Source organism: Dreissena polymorpha, chromosome 6, assembly GCF_020536995.1.
Source record: "Dreissena polymorpha isolate Duluth1 chromosome 6, UMN_Dpol_1.0, whole genome shotgun sequence".
Classification (NCBI taxonomy): domain Eukaryota; kingdom Metazoa; phylum Mollusca; class Bivalvia; order Myida; family Dreissenidae; genus Dreissena; species Dreissena polymorpha.
Window position 1 is genome coordinate 86042670 of NC_068360.1, and position 16136 is coordinate 86058805.

Genomic DNA, 16136 nt, shown 5'->3' on the forward strand with positions numbered 1-16136 from the left:
TAGTTTCACAAAATTTAACGACAAAAACAGAACTCTCCAAATTATTCAATTGTTTCGCGTTGCAACGCTTTATAATTTTTAGGTTTTAAAATCGTCAAAAGATGCATATAATGGCTATATTAGACCATGGTAAATGTTCAGTATTACTGTTTCCTCACAAATATCATAACTAAAACGAAAATGTGCGAATCTGAAACAACTTTTTTCAATTTTGTCAATTTACCAAAGCGTGAAAAGATCCCTTTAAGACTGATACAGTCAGTGTCTAATGTAACAAAATTAAGATTGGGTGTTGTGTATATTGTCTACTTGAGTACACACTTCCCCGTGCATTTCACATATAATCCAATGATCAAACTTAAATAATATCACAGCAGTTTCAAAATTTTATACTGGGCAATAATTGTGATCTGCATTAATGGAAATTTACAATTGAGTCGTGTTCTGAGAAAATTGGGCATAATGCATGTGCGTACAGTGTCGTCTTAGATTAGCCCGTGCAATTCGCACAGGCTAATCAGGGACAAACTTTCCGCGTTTATTACATTTTTCGATTAAATGAAGTCTCTTCTTAGCAAAAATCCAATTTAGGCTGAAAGTGTCGTCCCTAATCAGCCTGTGCAGACTTCACAGGCTTATCTGGGACGACACTTTACGCACATGCATTATGCCCAGTTTTCGCAGAACCTGACTTAATTTGACAATAGCAAGGGAGGACTTGTGTCTAAGACCATGCATGTTTTATACCATTGAAGACACAAATCCATTTAATTTCAGGCCATTCTAGGTCTAGCCTACTCCGTGCTGGCCAGTGCCCTGTGGCCCATGGCCTCCATGGTGGTGAAACAACACCAGCTGGGAACCGCATACGGCATGTAAGGCACTACTTAGGCTCAATTGGTCAATGTCAGCTCAGGTAATACTTAAAAAGTACCCTGTGTACTCTTTAAGTATACTACAAAGTACCTGGGGTACGGAAAATATACTAAAAGGTACCCCGAGTATGGCCGTTAGTCTTTTATGGTATTTTAAAAACCTGGGGTACATTGTAGTACATTGTAGTTTACTTAAGAGTACCCTGGGTACTGTAAAGTAGAACCTGAGCCGCCGCCGAACAATTTAGCACTTGTAAGTGATACAGAAACACCGCATCTAACTCAGTCTTACCAAGAGAAGTAAATAAGGATTTGCAAGAATTTGATATTGCAGGATTTTTACTGCATCAGTTATTAAGTACATGTTACTGTATCCTGATCAATTTAGTTTAACTCTTGAAATAATGTAACCCAATTGACGTTAATTTATCGTTTGAATTATGATCAATGAAAAACAAAAATTCACTCAAATACGTACCACGTAACAAACATTCATGCATTATTATTATGTAATTAACATAGTAAAACAAAGTATTTTTTTGCTTGTACTCGTGTCAGCTAATATATTAATGACCTTATCTTTACCGAATCTGTTTGGAGATTTTTGACCATTCAGAATAAATATGGAGATTTGTATTTCGATGAACCCTTAAATGTTTCATTCCCATGTTTTTTCATTTTATAGTTGAGTTGCGCTCTGTGAAAAGGGGGTTTAATGCATGTGCGTAAAGTGTCATCCCAGATAAACCTGTGCTGTCTGCACAGGCTAATCAGGGATGAAACTTTGCTAAGAAGAGACTCTTTAAATTAAAAATAACATAAAAGCAGAAAGTGTTGTCCCTGATTAGCTTGTGCAGACTGCACAGGCTAATTTGGGATGACACTTTACGCACATGCATTAAACCCCCTTTTCACAGAGCAATGTTCATTGACTGTACACCTGTAACTGTCTCCTACATGTGAAATTCGAGTGATCTCTTGGCCATGTAGTACCTCTATAAAACAGCTCAACAGTTTTTAAATTGAATGTTGTAACACATTCACAGACGAACAGAAAAAAGTATTACCAATAGTGATTTGAATATTTACACAAAATATAAATCCCAAATTCCTTGAAATTGATGCAGAATTGCTTCTGCACAGGGCCAGCTAATTCTGCCCTTTCGTTTGTCCATTGTACTGTTTTTCTCTTCAGAATGCAGGCCATTCAGAATCTTGGTCTGGCCACGATAGCCATCGCCGCGGGCAGCATAGTCGACACCAAGGGATACCTCATACTAGAAGTCTTTTTCCTAGCATGGCTGTGCAGTGAGTACACACTGATACCGCTTCACATGGGCCCGTATTCACCAAACGATTCTAAGACTTCAGGCTAAAAATGAAGAATATTCTTTAAAATAAAATATCAAGTAATTCCAATTGATTTTGAGTCAAACTTGCATGAAACTGCCTCAGATTACATATTTCTTTATCTAGGACATTTTGTTAATGACATAGGCACCTTTGGTCAAAGTCACATGCTCAAAGTCAGAAATGTTTTTCTGGGATTCTTTTCTTTATTCTAAAGTCTAAAAATGGCTTGGGGAATAAAGTATGAGCATATTTGCAGTTTATAACGTCTGTCCTGTGAGCCAGCACACCTACCCTTATTTATGTACAAGACTCTTAAAAGTTTGGGCTTGTTTTGATTTGTTATGTTTCATTATGGTATTGTGCAGAATTGTGTAAACTGCACAGGCTACTTTGAGGCTACATGTTACACACATGCCTCAAGCCTTGTATTCTCAGAGCACTGCTCGTTTCATGTGTTCACTACAACCAAGCATGTCTCGCTGATACATTTCATGTGTTCACTACAACCAAGCATGTCTCGCTGATACATTTCATGTGTTCACTACAGCCAAGAATGTCTCGCTGATACATTTCATGTGTTCACTACAGCCAAGCATGTCTCGCTGATACATTTCATGTGTTCACTACAGCCAAGCATGTCTCGCTGATACATTTCATGTGTTCACTACAACCAAGCATGTCTCGCTGATACATTTCATGTGTTCACTACAGCCAAGCATGTCTCGCTGATACATTTCATGTGTTCACTACAGCCAAGAATGTCTCGCTGATACATTTCATGTGTTCACTACAGCCAAGCATGGCTCGCTGATACATTTCATGTGTTCACTACAGCCAAGCATGTCTTGCTGATACATTTCATGTGTTCACTACAGCCAAGAATGTCTCGCTGATACATTTCATGTGTTCACTACAGCCAAGCATGGCTCGCTGATACATTTCATGTGTTCACTACAGCCAAGCATGTCTCGCTGATACATTTCATGTGTTCACTACAGCCAAGCATGTCTCGCTGATACATTTCATGTGTTCACTACAGCCAAGAATGTCTCGCTGATACATTTCATGTGTTCACTACAGCCAAGCATGGCTCGCTGATACATTTCATGTGTTCACTACAGCCAAGCATGTCTCGCTGATACATTTCATGTGTTCACTACAGCCAAGCATGTCTCGCTGATACATTTCATGTGTTCACTACAGCCAAGCATGGCTCGTTGATACATTTAATGTGTTCACTACAGCCAAGCATGTCTCGCTGATACATTTCATGTGTTCACTACAGCCAAGCATGTCTCGCTGATACATTTCATGTGTTCACTACAGCCAAGCATGTCTCGCTGTTACATTTCATGTGTTCACTACAGCCAAGCATGTCTCGCTGATACATTTCAGTTGCGCTGATAGCTGCAGTGTTGCTGTACCTGATTGATGAAGCCCAAGGTGGAGTACTCAACAAGTCAGCAGGACAGAGGAAAGCAGAACGGGAAAAGCTGGAAGAGGAGCAGAACAGAGAGTGAGTGGTGTAGCAGTAGAACAGAGAGTGAGTGGTGTAGTAATAAAACAAAAGGTAAGTGGTGTAACAGTAGAACAGAGAGTGAGTGGTGTAGCAGTAGAACAGAGAGTGAGTGGTGCAGTAGTAGAACAGAGAGTGAGTGGTGTAGTAATAGAACAGAGAGTGAGTGGTGTAGCAGTAGAACAGAGAGTGAGTGGTGTAGTAATAAAACAAAAGGTAAGTGGTGTAGCAGTAGAACAGAGAGTGAGTGGTGTAGCAGTAGAACAGAGATTGAGTGGTGCAGTAGTAGAACAGAGAGTGAGTGGTGTAGTAATAGAACAGAGAGTGAGTGGTGTAGCAGTAGAACATAAAGTAAGTGGTGTAGTTATAGAACAGAGGGTGAGTGGTGTAGCAGTAGAACAGAGAGTGAGTGGTGCATCAGTAGAACAGAGTCAGTGGTGCATCAGTAAAACAGAGAGTGAGTGGTGGAGCAGTGGAACACAGAGTTAGTGGTGTAGCAGTAGAACAGAGAGTGAGTTGTGTAGCAGTAGAACTTATAGTGAGTGGTGTAGCAGTAGAACAGAGAGTGAGTGGTGTAGTAATAGAACAGAGAATGAGTGGTGTAGCAGTTGAACAGAAAATGAGTGGTGTAGCAGTAGAACAGAGAGTGAGTGGTGCATCAGTAGAACAGAGAGTGAGTGGTGCAACAGTAGAACAGAGAGTGAGTGGTGTAGCAGTAGAACAGAGAGTGAGTGGTGAAGCAGTATAACAGTCAGTGGTGTAGCAGTAGAACAGTGAGTGAGTGGTTCATCAGTAGAACAGAGAGTGAGTGGTGTAGCAGTAGAACAGAGAGTGAGTGGTGTAGCAGTAGAACAGAGAGTGAGTGGATTAGCAGTAGAACATATAGTGAGTGTTTTTGAAGTAGAAAAGAGAGTGAGTGGATTTGTAGTTGATCAGAGAGTGAGTGGATTTGAAGAAGAACAGAGAATGAGTAGTGTTGAAGAAGAACAGAAAATGAGTGGTGTAGTAATTGTAAAGGGAGTGAGTGGTGTAGCAGTAGAACTTATAGTGATTGGTTTAGTAGTTGAACTGAGAGTAATTGGTGTAGCAGTAAAACATAGAATTAGTGGTGTAGCAGTACAACAGAGAGTGAGTGGTTTAGCAGAAGAACAGAAAGTTAGTGGTTAAGTAGTTGAACAGAGAGTGAGTTGTTTAGCAGTAGAACTTAAAGCGAGTTGTTTAGTAGCTGAACAGAGAGTGAGTGGTTAAGCAGTACAACAGAGAGTGAGTGGTTTAGTAGTAAAACAGAGTTAGTGGATTTGTAGTTGAACAGAGAGTGAGTGGATTCGAAGAACAACAGAGAGTGGTGTAGAAGTTGAACAGAAAATGAGTGGTGTAGCAATAGAACAGAGAGTGTGTGGTGTAGAAGTAGACCAGAGAGTGAGTGGTGTAGCAGAAAATAAAGAGTTAGTGGTTTAGTAGTTGAACAGAGAGTGAGTTGTGTAGCAGTAGAACTTAGTGGTCGGTTTAGTAGTTGAACAGAGAGTGAGTGATGTAGCAGTAGAACAGAGAGTGTGTGGCATACTAGTAGAACAGAGAGTGATCGGTGTAGCAGCATAACAGACAGGGAGTGATGTAGTAGAAGAACAGAGAGTGTGTGGTTTAGTTGTTGAACAGAGTAAGTTGTGTAAAAGTAGAACAGAGAGTGAGTGTTGTAGTAGTAGAACAGAGAGTGAGTGTTGTATTAGTAGAAAAGAGAGTGAGTGTTGTAGCAGTAGAACAGAGATTGAGTGGTGTATTAGTAGAACAGAGAGTGAGTGTTGTAGCAACACATAGTGAGTTGTGAAGTAATAGAACAGAGAGTAAGTTGTGTAGCAGTAGAACAGAGAATGAGTGGTGTAGCAGTAGGGCATAGAGTGAGTGGTGTAGCAGAAGAACATAGAGTGAGTGGTGTCATAGAGTGAGTGGTGTAGCAGTAGAACAGAGAGTGAGTGGTGTAGTAGTAGAGCAGAGAGTGAGTGGTGTAGCAGTAGAACAAAGAGTGAGTGGTGTAGCAGTATAACAGAGAGTGAGTGGTGTAGCAGTAGAACATAGAGTGAGTGGTGTAGTAATAGAACATAGAGTGAGTGGTGTAGTAGAAGAACATAGAGTGAGTGGTGTAGCAGTAGAACAGAGAGTGAGTGGTGCAGCAGTAGAACAGAGAGCGCGAGGTTTAGTAGTATAACATAGATAGAGTGATGTAGTAGAATATAAGAGAGTGATTGATGTAGCAGTAGAACAGAGAGTGAGTGGTGTAGTCGAAGAAAAGAGAGTGAATGGTGTAGCATTAGAACAGAGAGTGAGTTGGTTAGCAGTAGAACAGAGGGTGAGTGGTGCAGCAGTAGAACAGAGAGTGAGTAATGTAGCAGTAGAACAGAGAATGAGTGGTTTAGCAGTAGAACAGAGAGCGAGTGGCGTAGCAGTTGAACTGAGGGTGAGTGGTGCAGCAGTAGAACAGAGAGTGAGTGGTGTAGCAGTAGAACAGAGAGCGAGTGGCATAGCAGTAGAACTGAGAGTGAGTTGTAAAGTAATAGATAGAACAGAGAGTGAGTGGTGCAGCAGTAGAACAAAGAGTGAGTAATGTAGCAGTAGAACAGAGAATGAGTGATGAAGGATATGAACTGAGAGCGAGTGGTGTAACAAACCAACTGTGTGACTTTTGTTGTCTGGCATACACAAGTTTTTATTATGCGACCTTCGAAGATGTGGGGGTTTATTGTTTTGCACATGTCGGTTGGTCCGTCGGTCGGTCGGTCCGTCCACCAGATGGTTTCCAGATGATTACTCAAGAACGCTTAGGCCTAGGATCATGAAACTTCATAGGTACATTGATCATGACTTGCAGATGACCCCTATTGATTCTCAGGTCACTAGGTCAAAGGTCAAGGTCACAGTGACTTGAAATAGTAAAATGGTTTCCGGATGATAACTCAAGAATGCTTAGGCCTAGGATCATGAAACTTCATAGGTACATTGATCATGACTTGCAGATGACCCCTATTGATTTTCAGGTCACTAGGTCAAAGGTCAAGGTCACAGGGACTCAAAATAGTAAAATGGTTTCCGGATGATAACTCAAGAATGCTTACGCCTAGGATCATGAAACTTCATAGGTACATTGATCATGACTGGCAAATGATCCCTATTGATTTTCAGGTCACTATGTCAAAGGTCAAGGTGACTCGAAACAGTAAAATGGTTTCCGGATGATAACTCAAGAATGCTTGCGCCTAGGATCATGAAACTTCATAGGTACATTGATCATGACTTGCAGATGACCCCTATTGATTTTAAGGTCACTAGGTCAAAGGTCAAGGTCACAGTGAATCTAAACAGTAAAATGGTTTCCGGATGATAACTCAAGAATGCTTACGCCTAGGATCATGAAACGTCATAGGAACATTGATTTTGACTGGCAGAAGACCCCTATTGATTTCCAGAACACTAGGTCAAAGCTCAAGGTCACAGGGACTCGAAATAGTAAAATGGTTTCCGGATGATAACTCAAGAATGCTTACGCCTAGGATCATGAAACTTTATAGGTACATTGATCATGACTGGCAGATGACCCCTATAAATTTTCAGGTCACTAGGTCAAGGTCTCAGTGACTCAAAACAGTTAAATGGTTTCCTGATGATAACTCAAGAATAATTAGGCCTAGGATCATGAAACTTTATAGGTACATTGATCATGACTGGCAGATGACCCCTATTGATTATCAAGTCACTAGTTTACTATATAGTCTTGCATCATGCATAGATTAGTGTACAAGTAGTACTGCTTTGTTAGTTGTTAAATATTTTATGTTAAAGAATAAAATAAACATTAAATTGGTGGATTTGGTCAGCTGTATGGGGAGGAGGAGGCTGAATATGTCCCGAAATTAGTCAGTGAAAACCAAGATTTGGTCAGGGAAAAGGCGTGAAAAGTCAGAGAATTTTATTTCATCAGGTTGGTGGCAACCCTGATAAACTACCGGTACATAGCAACTTCATATTTGGATTACTGGGGGGCATAGTTTTTCTCAAAGAAATCTTGTTTAAACTTAACTTTTGTTATGACAAGGTAACTCAAGCCAGTGTCTTATGTTTTGCAGAAAGGCGGCCATCAACTGAGTGATGGAGGTCTTCAAGTAGGCGATCACATTCCTATGCAATCTGTCATCATTAGTCAGGTCCAACTGACAAGACATGCACAGAATAAGACACAAGAATTAAAAAGGAGACAAACGTTCTTTATCTTTGTTACCTCTCAGGTTTCAATACTCAAACTTTACTTTTTGTTTTTAGCCCAAATAATTATTTTTTATGATATACAGCCTTTTAGTCATAATTAGTGACTCTAAATTTTTGTACAGTGTATTTGACAATGCTTTTTTTACCATCCCTGTTGCGCCTATCTGGTGACACTTCAATCATGGGTTTTATAAGCAGATTAAGCTGTATACTGATAAAATATTATTGTTTCTTCCAACAGCTTATAGTGACACATTTATAAATGTAATTCATACTACAGTGTATATGATGCAGTATTTTAGCAGCATGTGCTATCATTTGTTGAAACAATTGGCGCTATATAAACTCCATACCCGTAACCAATTGTCAAAGCAATATTTCAAGTGTCTCTAAATTTATTAACACCTGTTTTTGTGTGTCTCTGAATGTTTGGAAAAAACTGTATTTTTTCAATATTTTTTGTCTAAATTTTATTACACAAAAACCTGTAATTATTTTTAAGTGTCCAAAATTTAATAGTAATTACGAATATTTATTTTTTCATTATTATATGTAGGTTATGTTTAATTAATTAAATATGTCTCTGGTATAAGTTTTTTTCTGTGTTGGTTTTTGTTTATAGGTTATATTAAAGTAACATAAATAAAATCAACGAAAATTTGGTGAAATATTTAGTAAAATAAAGTTAATCCATAAACAATCAGTGTTTCTTCTAGCAATATCCATAATTTCAACGCTAGATGTGGTATGGTAACATACATTTAACAAGATACATTATTTTTTTCGACACTATATTTCATGATAATTTCCCACCAACATATCCGAACATTTATGAGCGAAAGCGAGACTGGTTTAAGACAGCGTCAGAAGAACGACGTATTCATGAGAACTACGTTGTGCTTCCAAAGCTGCCCAAAGCCAATCTTGCGTTACCTCGTAAATGTTCGGATATCATAGCCCGAAATTCACATTTTACACAAAAAAATTAAATAATCATTTTGTATTGTGTTAAATCAATGTTACCAAACCACATCTTGAGTTGAAATTTTGGCTATTGCTATAAGGAGCATTGATTTTTTATGTGTTAACTTTTTTTCCAAAATATTTCAGGATATATTGATCGATTTTAAGTGTTTATGGGCTTTAAATATTTATCCTGTTCATTTTTTTGTTAATAATTTAGTCACTTTTTTTTATCAAGGTGAAGTTTATTATTTATAGGATGTGTTTATTTGTACTTGTTTTGTTTTTGTTCATATTAAATAATATTTCTTTTAGGATTATTCTTTCTTCAATTCACTTATCCATGGTTTACATAATGACACGTGTGTATGCCGTATATGCTTAAACATTTTGGTATACAAGGAAATACCAAAGCTAGACACAAGTACCTATGCCTATGTAACTACCGTATGCTTATGATATTTACATTATGTTATCTGAGCATTATTGTTTGCATTAGAACATCTGGATTATGTAACAGTAATTTACAACAGTTTTTTAAAGCAATTAAAATATAATTATTATTTTTTGCTTTGTGTAAGGCTTTGTGTTAGGCTTGGTGAATTAATGAAGCAAAATAAAAACATGATTCCGAGAATCAGATCTTTGGTTAAAAATTTATAAATTAATATAAGTCCTATTGGATTCGCTCTGCTGCTTTGTTAGTAGTTAGCTATTGTTAGAAGATTTGTTTTAAACTGGAACTGTAAAAACATCTTCATATAACACATGTTAGTTCATATTTATTATTTTACAAAATCACAAATTTTACGCCAAAAAAGCAGATTTGAAGATTTTGTATTGGTTTAAAATTATGAAATTGACATTCACGAAATTGCTGTCCATTAATCATACTAATTGGTGCTAGTAACGTTATGTAAAATACTTCATACTACCGTATGTAAGGCAATCTTTGTAAATTACAAGGCATTTGAGGAACCTTTTTTTCTTGCTTTATTTAGTTTCAGTTTATTTAAGAAATATAAATTTCAAATTGTACATGCATTGCTAATACAAATATAAGCATGTTAATTGCTTGTTTTGTTGTATAAACAATAAAAGCAATTATATAATCCATTTGATTTAAAGAATCGTGAACTAGATTAACTATATTTTGATGATAGATAATTATATATACTTGTGAAACACAAAATTAAAGTAAATTAAGAGAAGGATTTTATGTATGATGTTCCACAAATTTTACCTCAGGCTTGTTCAAATATCACTGCTTTATAATAGCATGATGTGAATTGTGAATAAACAATGCATTTTTCACGCATGTACACCATTTTTTCTTCCAAGGTAAAATGTATAATAAATATTTATGATTCATGTTATAATTAACATCAACAGTTCACAGTTATAATTTATATAAATTATTTAATTAAAATACAAAAAAGTACAATAATTGTAAATACATTATTAAAATATACAAAAACAATATTCATGTTTTGTTTCCTATACAAGGTTTTACACTGACAATTCCATATCTATTGTTACAGAAGTATGATTACCTTAAAGTGACATATTTATGGCTAATGATATATTTTTTAACAGCAGTGTGTACAACAGGGTGATATATTTGAAGGAGAACACAGCTGGCATAAAAGATGGGACAAGCAAAAATCTATCCGCATGTCTGTGTTTTGTCTTTCATCTATCAAAGTCCTTTTATAACTCAATAAATAAAATATATGTATATTAATTGTATTTCATCAATGAAAGCCTTTAAGATGGTCTTTCTGTATGCTGTGTGATGTATGTATTAAACATGTAACATGGTGTTAGGCCACAATATTGGCCATACTTGGTCATTTGAGGTGAAAAACAAAGTCAGTTTGTCAATTAAAAATCCTTTTTTACACCTTGGAATTAAGACATTTTGCCCAATCATCATTTAATTTTCAAAATACATGTAGATTATTTTGTTCTATTGAGTCAAAATGGATCAAGTCTGTAAAACATATCTGCCAGAAGGTGGGGTATATTTTCTGGTGTGACTTAATTGTTATTGAAAAAAATGTGAATAAGCAAGAAATCACAATTTTACCCAATCATCATTCCACTTGCTCAGAACTTTTGTTTTTATATTATCATAAATGTCTCGGAAGAATTTAATCAATTTCCGATTAAATACCTGGCTGCCATGAGGTTATTGATTTTTCCAGGTATGAGATAATGTATGTGAACAAGACTTTTTTCACGATTTCAACGTGGTAGACCAACCAGAAGCCTTATTCTTTGCCTTATTTTCAAAGTTTGGCAAAAATGTGTTCCAATTATGCCACTGCTCACATTAAATCTTTTTAATAATGGGTAAAAAAGCTTGGTCAGAAGTAGAATTTATTACACAAACATCACAAAAGCAAATAATATCAATTAATGTAAGATTTCTTGGTATCACTAATTGTCTACCTAACTCTATTTGAAACCTATGGCTCGAACATCGAAATCTCGCAAACTTTCCTGCAATGAAATGGCATTGCAATGTCTAATTATAGTTCCGTGTTTAATAAACTTTTGCATTGCCTGTAAGTTTCACATCTAGAAGAGTCATTTATGTTTTCGTGCCAGGTTTGAGTCGCACAATCTGTCAGACGTTGTTTAAAAAGGAGTATGAATAAAACAATATCACCAACAACCTGTGAGAGCCAAATAAGTGATACATGACGTACATTAGTTAACGGCCACATTCTCCTAAAGCTACACAGTTATTAACCGCAGTTTTGACGCCCATGAAGTACTTGCAAGCTTCTATTTTGCACGCTCTATTGAATCACTATCTATATGCGAACCCAAGAATTCTGATCCGCATGTGAGTATTGGTGTAACCATGGCATCAACTAATTTAAAGAATTCTGTACAGCAAAAGTATCCAAACGGAATTTGGTATTCTTTAATGGCAAATAGTGCTTTTCGTCCGTGAGCGGCTATTTAGTTTTGGCAGCCGACCAGCTTAAGCTTAAGGTATATAGAATGCCCATATAGACGGACGTTGTATTTATTGGACAATTATTGAAATACCATTTCCCATAGTGACGTAATGGACCCCCATTTCTAAATATCATAACCTCAGTTTTTTAGTTTCAAATTCATGCTTGTTAAAGTACACAATTCTGCAATAGCATTTATCTGCAACTGTAGATTTACAGCAGTATCTGCACAATTTGCAATATCATCAGCACAAAAGTATACAAAATATGTCAGGGATATCGTTTGTGACAAATATTCCAGTATCGCTCTTTCGGCGAATTTATGAACACAGATTATTTATGTATAAACTAAAAATAATCGGCGAGCACATGTCGCCCTGTCTGGTACCGATGTTACAAGCAAACGGGCTCGAATTAGCGCCGGGGCTCGTGCGTACATAACTTTTAAGTATGGAATACAGCGACAAATGGAATAGCTTTGCGGGACTGTTGATAAGCCTATAAATATAAATGATCAGTATACGCGCGACCATGTGTCCGGTGTATGTAAAATAATTAATCTTTGATATGAGATAAATTATCAAGCAAGAAGTCAACGATTTGGAGTTTTATTTATGGACATGTCATAACAAAAATCTAACCTGGGTGTATGATATGTCATTGTCTCTTCTCAATAATCGTTGAAACTTGCTCGCGACTTTTGAGTTACAACATTGTATTGCTTGAAGACATGAACTTGTAAAAAATGTTTCTTCAAAGACACGTTGTTTATGCATGCAATACTGTTAACTAGCGTAAATTATTTCATATATGTCAAAGACATTTCAACTGAAAGTCTGAACGTTATATTCTACATATCTACACATTCAGTTTTGATAACCTTCATCAGTTTAACATGACAAAGTGTTGTTATATGCAGTGAAATACACATTCATTTTTCCTTTTTAACCGTGATAGCTTACAGTGTCACAAATATTTCAATGATTTTATTTCGTAAAAGAAGACCATAGTTGATTTGTTGAATATATCTTCAGAAATATTTTGTTCCTTCAATATCTAGCTTACGATTCTCAATTGTTTTGTAACTTGGTGAACGCATCGATATAATATTGTAGCTCTAAAAATAACTTGTCTGAGAGTAAGTCAAATGACGATCTTACAGTTTTAGTTATGTCAGGTGCTTTCAAGAGTGTATACTGTTTATTGGAATTTCTGTGTATTGCATATCTATATATAAATGCACATAATATAAATTACAATGTCTAACTTTAAAAAAAATCTGAAGATCCATTATTTTGCCCTGACATTTTAGATTATTTTATTTTTTATTAATTTATTTTCAATGCGATAAACAATATATTGACAATTGTTTTTCCATACTATACCAAAGTTAAATTTCAGCCACGTTCAAATTTGTATTAATGTGTCAATAACAAACAATAAACAAAATATGTTGTTTTTTTTAATGTGTGCCTTTTTGGCTTAAATCTTATACATTTAATGCTCAAGGAAATCAAATATAAAAGTTAAAAAAAAATGTCGAATTGAATATAGGACAATAAAGAATCAGAATATAGTGTGTATTATAAGCGCTCCATAAGCTTTTCGTATTTATAGAAACTTTAAGTAAGCTATTGGTTTACCTTATTGGCATATGTGTTTGTTTACAATGAGTGTAATAATGTTTAATGGTAATAAGACAAAATGCGATATCTCAATATCAGTTATTCATACAACTTGCATTTAACTTACATTTAAAAACAAAAATATTTAGAATAAATATGACCCACATTTAAAAATCAAATGGTGATTTACAAGAAAATGAAAATCATACAGTGTAAACTTATTCTCATACATATAAAGTAAAAAGGCATACATTCTTCTTGGCGTTTTGTTCTTGTTGCATACAAAATACTATAGTCTGGGATGTGGCATGTTTAAATTAATGTAATATAACATAAACATGTTTTTCATAAGAATACATGTGTGTTCATAATAATGGCACTCAATGATAATATAAAGTGTGATGCGTTTAACATGATTTAAGTATATATTTTCAACTTAATCTTAATTATATTCGGTATCAAGATTTTCGAATTAACATGGCTAATAATTTTGCTCAATAGTTTTAAATGATATAATCAAATCATTACTCACATATAAATCTAATTTACAGCTTGATAAAGGCCAGTTATCTATGAAATAGTATTGTGCTGTGAAGACGTTTCGTGAATACAAACGCGATAATATATGTCTTTATTGTGAACTACGCAAACAATAATAATACAGGCCCCAAAAAAACGTGTGATTCGGCGCATTTTACGTCGTGTCGAGTCGAGTTATCCCCAAAATACAAATTTGTAAGGAGGGCCTAGACTTTTTATCCAAATAATATCAATGCTTAGTTAATTTTGTTCATTAAGCAGACATTTATATTAAGATGGGAAGTATCTAGAATTAATTTTGAATATGGATTATTTGTGTCCAAAAACAAGGTCACCGGATTACATCTTAGAAGACCCTGTGTATGGTCAATCGTCAGCTCGATACCACTCTTGGTGCCACATGAATCATCAAATATTATTAACACTTGATATTAATATTTATCTTGTCAATATTAAGGACAAGATAAAATCGAAATCACATGCACCCCAAAACTAGGTCGCCAGTTCAATATATGTAAACCCTTGTAAACATTTTAGAGGCCACATTTATGACTCAATCTTGATCAAACTGCCCGAATGGTAATCTTGCAAATATGTAGACTGCATATTAATCGTATTTATGTGCGCCTAAAACTTAGGTCTTCAGGTTAAAATTTTAGAGAAAAAGTTGTTTCCATTATAAAGGTACACTTATGAATTAATCTCGGTGAATGTTGGTCATACTATTTATCTTGACAATATATAGACTGAGATTGACCTTAGTCACGTGCGTCTCGAAACTAGGTGTACAAAAAAATTACAACTCTAGCATTGTTAAAATTTGTATCCTGATAATATCAATGTCATGATTGAATATGGGTTAAATGTGGGTAAACATTAGGTCATCGGGTAAAGTTTTCGATATAAGGTGCACGTAAAACTCAGGGCAGCGCTTTAGTGCCATCATTGTCCTTTTGTTAAAATTACTGCTTTTGATAAACCTTTTTATAAATGTATTTTAAGTTTCAATGCTGTCACTGAAAAGACGATTTCCTCAAAAACACTGTTGGACGTTTCCAAAACAAACGTAAACAAATTAACCTCTTCCCATGGAAAACTCGTAATAACAGAAGTTTAAAGTTAATACCAACCGCTAAGGCCACTTCAAATTGATTTGTTGGTCTACAGATTTTTTTTGAAAAAAAAATTGAAGAGGCAGGCGAAAAAAAATACTTTTTTTGAAAATTACTTATTTTGAAAACAGGACAATTTTCGAGCGAGCGAAGAGCGAAGAATAAAAAAAATCACATTTCGATAGAAAAATATTGCATTAACAAGAGATACAGGTTTAAACAGCTATAGTTTACATTCAAATCAATTCTTTTACAAAGAAAAGAATCTTTGTACAAACCAGCAATAATATATTTATGAGTTACATACTTTTTAAATAAAAATGCACTAAAATTAGGTTTCAGCACTTTAACTTTAAAATGTAGAACACAAGTCTAAAGCTAGTGTTTTCATATCAGGAATAGCATTACTTGTAAGTTTTAATAAAACATCGTCTAATGCAATTAGTAAAATAATGTTTCTATTTTTATATTGAATAACTCTTCCATGAAGATTCTGCGCTGTTATATGAATTTGCAGCCGTTAAAGCTTCCGATATGATTTAATGTCGGAACGATTCTACAGCAAATTGACGTTAAACGATATGAGGTCGATGTTTATCGACCTCATATTTATAGGAGTAAGCTGCATATGACCTTTGACCACGAAATATAACCATATCATTGAAGTGAGGGACACATGTCTACCTACTGCTGCTTATATTTGTTCGAGGTTTGCAATCGTGACAGCTGTGAAAAGGTATACCATGTTTCAAGCTGTGAAAAGGTATACTATGTTCCAATAGCACTTGAAGAGGGACAATCATCAAAATGATAATGACAGACAGTCGGACAAAGGCCATGCATATAAGTTAATAAACCAGTGTCGATACCTTATTTTAAAAGCGGCATATCGATGGCTAGTACGGTATTATATTTTTTTGAAATAA

The 16136-nt window shown here is 35.4% G+C and overlaps 1 protein-coding gene across 3 annotated transcripts in view; it reads left to right on the forward strand.

Annotated features, from left to right (window-relative positions):
* The window catches only part of LOC127833296 (major facilitator superfamily domain-containing protein 1-like), a 54548-nt gene extending 44107 nt beyond the window's left edge, over window positions 1-10441 (forward strand). Inside the window, exons 10-13 of one of the 3 annotated variants that reach the window (XR_008027325.1) lie at window positions 778-875; window positions 2071-2183; window positions 3624-3798; window positions 7860-10441. Coding sequence is in view for 2 of the 3 variants with exons in the window: in XM_052358474.1 (XP_052214434.1) it covers window positions 778-875; window positions 2071-2183; window positions 3624-3744; window positions 7860-7878 (351 nt within the window). In the remaining variant the exon portion in view is untranslated. The remainder of the gene's footprint in view (window positions 1-777; window positions 876-2070; window positions 2184-3623; window positions 3799-7859) is intronic. The other 2 variants (XM_052358475.1, XM_052358474.1) reach the window with 2 other exon arrangements.
* Window positions 10442-16136: the final 5695 nt, after the last annotated feature.